The sequence below is a fragment of the Sarcophilus harrisii genome, chromosome 2, assembly GCF_902635505.1.
Source record: "Sarcophilus harrisii chromosome 2, mSarHar1.11, whole genome shotgun sequence".
Classification (NCBI taxonomy): domain Eukaryota; kingdom Metazoa; phylum Chordata; class Mammalia; order Dasyuromorphia; family Dasyuridae; genus Sarcophilus; species Sarcophilus harrisii.
The window spans coordinates 614,170,323-614,176,860 of NC_045427.1; the positions used below are offsets into that span (position 1 = coordinate 614,170,323).

General features: G+C 55.8%; 1 protein-coding gene across 1 annotated transcript in view; it reads left to right on the forward strand.

Moving 5' to 3' along the window:
* The window catches only part of SPOCK2 (SPARC (osteonectin), cwcv and kazal like domains proteoglycan 2), a 31,063-nt gene extending 24,808 nt beyond the window's left edge, over positions 1 to 6,255 (forward strand). The window contains exons 7-11 of the mRNA XM_031956543.1: positions 211 to 330; positions 1,627 to 1,845; positions 2,490 to 2,552; positions 5,223 to 5,360; positions 5,507 to 6,255. Of these exons, the coding sequence (XP_031812403.1) occupies positions 211 to 330; positions 1,627 to 1,845; positions 2,490 to 2,552; positions 5,223 to 5,360; positions 5,507 to 5,652 (686 nt within the window). The 3' untranslated portion in view covers positions 5,653 to 6,255. The remainder of the gene's footprint in view (positions 1 to 210; positions 331 to 1,626; positions 1,846 to 2,489; positions 2,553 to 5,222; positions 5,361 to 5,506) is intronic.
* Positions 6,256 to 6,538: the final 283 nt, after the last annotated feature.

Consider the following 6,538-nt stretch of genomic DNA (forward strand, 5'->3'; position numbering starts at 1 on the left):
ACTGGAGAGGCATTGTGGGGGCTAGGAAAGCGGGCAGGGAGAGACCTGGCTTTCCCATTTCCCAGCCGCTCCCAGTGGGTGCTCCCCTTGACCGTCATTGCTCTTCCTGCCCCTTTTGGCCTTGGGGCAGAGAGCCCTTGCTGGCAATGTCCATTGGGGCTCCCTTCCCATCCCCACCCACCCACTCCTCACATGCTATGTTGGCTGCAGAAACCTGTACGGGGCAGGATCTGGCGGATCTGGGGGACCGGCTGCGGGACTGGTTCCAGCTCCTTCATGAAAACTCCAAACAGAATGGCACGGCCAGTGCTGGAGCCAACCCTGTGGGAGGTACGGACCAGATCGGGATGGGTTGGGGACGGTGACGGGGACAGGATAGGATGGGGATGAGACAGGGACAGGATGGGGGCAGGATGGAGACAGGATGGGGATGGAAAGGGACTGGATGGGGATGACACTGGATGGAACAGGATGGGAACAGAAGAGGGACTGGATGGGGATGGGATGGGATCAGATAGGATGGATGGAAGGAGACCTTGGGAGCATCCTGTAGGGCCTGGGGGATGAGGCTTCACCTCCCCTTTCCCTTGCTTCCCTGGGCTGCCATTTCAAGTTCCCAGAGAAAAACACCAATCTGGTAATAAAAGGAGGGAGGTTTCAGTTGGGCTGGAGGGAGATGGCTCAACTCCTGGGGAGAATTATACAATGAAACGGTGACCAAGCAGAGTAAACCATTTTCTTCAACGTTTGCTGAATTTAGTCAGAATAGCCTGGGCTTGGCTTCTGCCTCAGATACTTACCAGTTGTACCACCCTGGACAAGCCACTTGCCTCTCTGACTCTCAGTTTCTTTATCTGTGAAATGGGTATAATATCAGCATCTACTTCCCTGAGTTGGTTGTTAAGAGCAAATGTATTTCTAAAGCACCTTGCACAGTTCCTGGCTCAGAGTAAGTAGTGCAGTAGATAGAGCTAGGCTAGGAAATCAAGAAGACTTATCCTTGTGAGTTCAAATCTCCCTCAAGACACTTCCTAGCTATGTGATCCTGGGCAAATCACTTAACCCTGTGTGCCTCAGTTTTCTCATATGTAAAATGAGCTGGAAAAGGAAATGACAAATGATTCCATTATCTTTGCCAAGGAAACCCCAAACGGGGTCATGAAGAGTAAGAAATGACTGATCGATGACAGTATGTAAATAGGTTATGTTTAACCTTTCTGACCCTTAATTTACTCATCTGTAAAATGGGAACAAATGTAGCAGCATTTACTTCTCAGGGTTGTTGTGAAATCAAAAGACTTAATAGATATAAAAACCTGCAAGAATTTGCAAACCTGGAACAGAAGCAAGAGGGCCCATGGCTTTTGTACAGGTAGGAGGAGTGCTTTCTTGAGGTGGGTAGATAGATGGAGTAAGCCTTTTGGATGATTTCCAGACTGTGTTTAAGCCGTGCCCATCACAGGTAAACGGGAGAGGGTAGGAGGCATTTAATAAGCTTGGGAGATCTCAGGGAGGACGTGGAGAGCACGTGGAGGGGTATGAGTGGAGATAGGGTCAGCAGGAGGCTGCAGGGGCCAACCACAACACACCCCAAACCCTAAGTGCACACATCCCTTTTCTCCCCAGTCCTGGACAAGAGCCTGGGGGCCAGCTGTAAGGATTCTATCGGTTGGATGTTCTCCAAGCTGGACACGAGCAACGATCTCTTCCTGGACCAGTCTGAGCTAGCGGCCATCAACCTGGACAAGTATGAGATCTGCATCCGTCCCTTCTTCAACTCCTGTGACACCTACAAGGACGGCCGCGTCTCCACTGCCGAGTGGTGTTTCTGCTTCTGGAGGGAGAGTGCGTAGGCCCTTTGCCTTTGGTGCCTTGCCCTTGGGGAGCCCCAGCTGTGAGGGTGGGAGCAAGGAAAGGGGCCACCAGCAGTCAAAGGGTGGAAACCATGCCCTTACCCAGCCCAGCCTGCAGATGCTGCAGAGACAAAGCATTTGCCAGCCTGGCCAGTCGTTAGGTGGTCTCTTTCCCTTTCAGACTTCCATGAGGGCCAGAGGAAGGGAATCCGTACTCTTTCCTAATGATCTGGCATGTGCAGCCGACAGAGTGCTGGGCTTGAGTTGAGATTTAACCTCAGACTCTTACTAGCTGTGTGACTGTGGGCAGGTTTGCCTCAGTCTCCTCAGTGACGATTCTCACAGCACCCACCATTACCTGATCCTGTTGTGAGGCTCAAGTGAGAGAACTGGTTAAAGCCCTTCACTCAATGATTAGTCCTTAGTAAGGGCTACACAAATGATAGCTGCTATCATCCACAAAAGCAGAGTCTGTGTTGTTATTGTTATTATTTATTAGCTTCATCGACGACAACATCCCACTTTTTATAGGGCTGTTCTCCTCCCCCTCCCCATACCTTATGGGGTCTAGCACATAGTAAGTGCTTTAAATATGGCCATTGATTAGTCAGTTGGTATGTTCTATGTCATCTTCAGAACCCCCCTGCCTGGCTGAACTGGAGAGGATTCAGATCCAGGAGGCAGCTAAAAAGAAACCTGGTGAGTACCTAGCAGGAAGGAGACTCCTCAGAAGGAAACGTGAATGGCGGGTGGACAAGAGACTATGGCCTGGGTCCCTCAGGTGGGGCTGGAAGGAAGTCTGTGGGAGGGGAGGTAGCCCCAGCCAGTTAATGAGTATTGGGAACATGCTGGGCATTTAACTCAGGCTGGGGAACAAAGAGTGAATGTATAAAATGTGGTCAGTGTCTGCCTTTTATGAGTGTCTAATCTAATTGAGATGATAATATGGGGAAATGAATTAAATGCTGCAAAGTGCAGTAGGGGCAGCTAGATGGCTCGATAGAGAAAGATCTGAGTTTAATCCTTGTCTCAGACACTTAGTGGCTGGGTGACCCTGGGGAGTCACTTCACCCTCTTTGTCTCAGTTTCCTTCTCTGTCAAATGGGCTGGAGAAGGGAATGGCCAGCCTCTCCACTATTGTAGCCAAGAAAACCCCAAATAGGGTCAGAGAGAGTCAGTTATGACTGAAATCGGAGATCACCGTGGAATGGAGGGACTGGAGTTGATTTGATGGAAGGCTTGAACTCAGCTCTGAAGGACAAATAGCATTTGAATAGAGAAAGGGAAGGGAATAAACATTTCTTAATTGTGCTACATATGCTACAAAAATAATTTCATTTGATTCTTATAGCAATTCTATGAGGTATCACGATCCCATATTACAGTTGGGGAAGCTGAGGCAGAGTTAAGACTTGCCTAGAATCACACGGCTATTAAGTGTCTGAGGCAAGAACTTGGGTCTTCTTGCCTCCAGGCCCAGCTCCTTTGCTGGAAGGGACGGGAACACGGGAGAGCATGTTCTAGGGTGCTGTATGGCAAAGGTAGAAGTGAGTCAGAACGAGCAGGGGATGGTCAGATGACTGACCTGATGAGAGGTTCACAGTTGTAGGAAACCAGGTTGAATTGGTTAGATAAGAAACAGGCCTCATACAGGCTGCTGGTGGTGCAGTGGGCCTGGACGCCCTTCTAATGCGGCCCTTCACTTCTGCCTCAGTTTCCTCCCCTGTGAAATGGGCATATTGAGGATGCGATCCCATTTTTGTAGTCCTTTTAGGTGTGTAGAGCTCCCCTCTGCTCAATTGGATGAGGTAGGAGGTGGCAGAAAAATTGCTGGTTTTAGGAATAGTGAGGAAACTGGAACAGAATGTCAGCAGAGAGGGGTCTGACTGTGAAATATTGCCTTAGGGGTCAACCAAGATTCATATTCTGCCTTCAGGTTAACAGGGAACCCCTGGGGCTCAGATACAGCTTCATATTGACCAGTTCTGTAAGACTGAGCAAGTCATTTTATCTCCTTTAGATGTAGCTTTCTCCTCAGAAAAGTGAGCAAAATAACAATCGAAATGATTATGAATAGCCAATAACGTGGGGAGAGCTGGATTTCTCCCCTTCTCCTGAAGTCCTGATTTGAAAAGTTCAGCTTCTTGAAGGACACTGAAGGACTCACCCTGGGAGCACCACTTCTCCTGCCCAGGCTTGGGCGGCCCCGGAGCTGGTCTGGGTATAGAGATAGTGTCTGGGTCCCCCCCCCCCCCCCCAGCCTTCATTTTGATGGCTATAGCCCACCTCCCACTGTGTTAGCCAGTCAGGGAGAATCGCCAGTTCTCTTCCTAAAGAACATATAATCTCAGCTGTCACCGTGATTGCCCGTGGTCTCAGAGAGAAGGCCAAATGACCGTCCTTTTTATTCATAACGTGCTGGCCTTATTAACTACAATGATTAAATCACCCAGAAGCTATGTCTCTTGGAGCTTTTTAATTGTCAGCGAGCCTACCAGGAGACGCAAAACCTCTCTCATGATCAGTCACCCACGCGGGGCTTTTAACCTTCTTGGTGCCTGGGACCCCGCTCCCTTCTCCGAAGGAGGCTTGTAAATGCGCACAACGAGGCAGGCCTGCAAAGGACGCCAAATGCGCGCGCATCTGCTGCCAAAGTCTCTCCTTAACAAGAAAGAAGCTCCCGGCTCCCAGGCCGGGGAAGCGCCCTCCACCGACTCCACTCTGGCTTTCTACAGAAGTGATTGGTCCCAGGTCTCCCTTCGTGCGGGCCCGCCTCTGGCCTCCTGGCTCGGGGGTGGGGCCCTTTGGGGAAGATTACTCTCCTTACGGTGCCCAGCAGGCCCAGGACTGGGAGAGGCCCGAGGCGCCTGGCTATGATCGTGATTCCGAAGGATGAGCAGCCTCTGCATAGGGAGGGGCCCGGAACAAGCATTTCTCAGTTTTGTGGCTGTGCCACAAGTAGCACGATCCCATTTCACAGCTGGGGAAGCTGAGGCAGAGCTAAGTGACTTGGGAGGACTACGAAGGCGCACCCGGGAGAGCCCCGGAGGCTCTTGGCTATGACTAGGAGGCCCAGGTTCTCTGGCTGCTCCTCCGGGCTCTTCGCGGGCCGCCCCGAGTTCCGCAGGGTCCCCCGCGGGGTTTCCCGGGCTCGGCTCGGCCTTGCTGTCCACCAGGGGCTGCCCTCCCCCGCACGGCGAGGCGTCATCTGCGTCCGTTCCCCCTGGGCTTGAGGGGACGCGGCCCCCTCCCACAGAAGGGAGCCCCCCACGGGCGGCCCGGCACACAGCCGTGGTTCCTGTCGGGTCTGCCCCCGGCCCCGGGGCCTCCGCGCCCGCCGCGCTGACGCTTGTGGCCCCCGCCCCCCAGGCATCTTCATCCCCAGCTGCGACGAGGACGGCTACTACAGGAAGATGCAGTGCGACCAGAGCAGCGGCGACTGCTGGTGTGTGGACCAGGTGGGGCAGGAGCTGACGGGAACCCGGATGCACGGGAGCCCGGACTGCGGTAAGCGGGGCCCCGGGGAGGAGGGGCCGCCCGCCCGCCCCCGTGCCCTTCCCCCCGGGCTGGGCGGGCTTTCTAGAGGAGGAGGCTCGCGGCCCCCTACGAGGCGGGACCCCCGTTCTAGCTGTGCCCTCTGCTGTCCCCCCCAGACGACATCGTCGGGTTCTCCGGGGACTTCGGCAGCGGCGTCGGCTGGGAGGACGAGGAGGAGAAGGAGGCGGAGGAGGCCGGCGAGGAAGCCGAGGAGGAGGAGGGCGAGGCGGGAGAGGCAGATGACGGAGGCTACATCTGGTAGAGGCCCAGCGAGGGAGGCCGGCGGAGGGGGATGCTGGGGACCGACAGCCGGGAGGGAAGGCGCAGCAGGGAGCCGGGCGGAGCAGGGCGGCCTAGGGCCGGTCAGAAACTCAGTGCAACGTAGCTTGACTCCAGGGGGGGACGGATGAGTGCGAGTGAGCGTGCGGGACGCGTGTGGAGGGTGACGTGTGAGAGAGTGAGCGCGTGCGTGCCCTGCGGCTGTGGGCGGGGCCACGGGTGACGCCCCTCCTGGCAAACAGCCGCCCAATCACCTCCAGCCTTCATAGTCTTTTTTTTTTTTTTTTTTTTTAAACACGACCTTGCCCGGGGTGGAGGTGGGATGCCTTTCTCCCTCCGCATCCCTCCCTCCTCCCGGAAGTGCCCTGTGCCCCCCTCCTCCCTTGCGTCCCTCAGCCCTCCGCAGTCGCCGTTGTACCAGGCCCGGCTCCTTCCCCTCCTGGGCTGGCGCGAGGCCCCGGGCTCACCCGCGAGGGAGGAGGGCGGAGCGGGGCCCCAGAGGGGGGCCCAGAAGGAAGGAGAAGGGCCTCCAGGGGCCAGTCCTTTCCTCGGGCGGTTCTGGCAAGCCGGAGCCCCTCCCGCCCAGCGGGGGAGACGTGGGGAGGGGACCGGCCTCGGGAGGTTAGGGCGCTTGCCCACGGCCCCTGCTAGGCTGGGCCCAGAGCGGCCCGGATCCCATGCATGCTACCCAGGGGCGCAGGGCGGGAGCCCAGCAGAGCGGAAAGGCCAGGACCTTTGGGGTGGGCGCTGCAGCGGCCCTGCTTGTGGGCCCAGGCCGCAGAGGGCGCTGCCTCTCCCCGTAGCGGGGATTCCCTACGGGATCGGCAGGGGCCTGACGCCAGAACCGCTTTCTTCGGGGGACTCAGGGC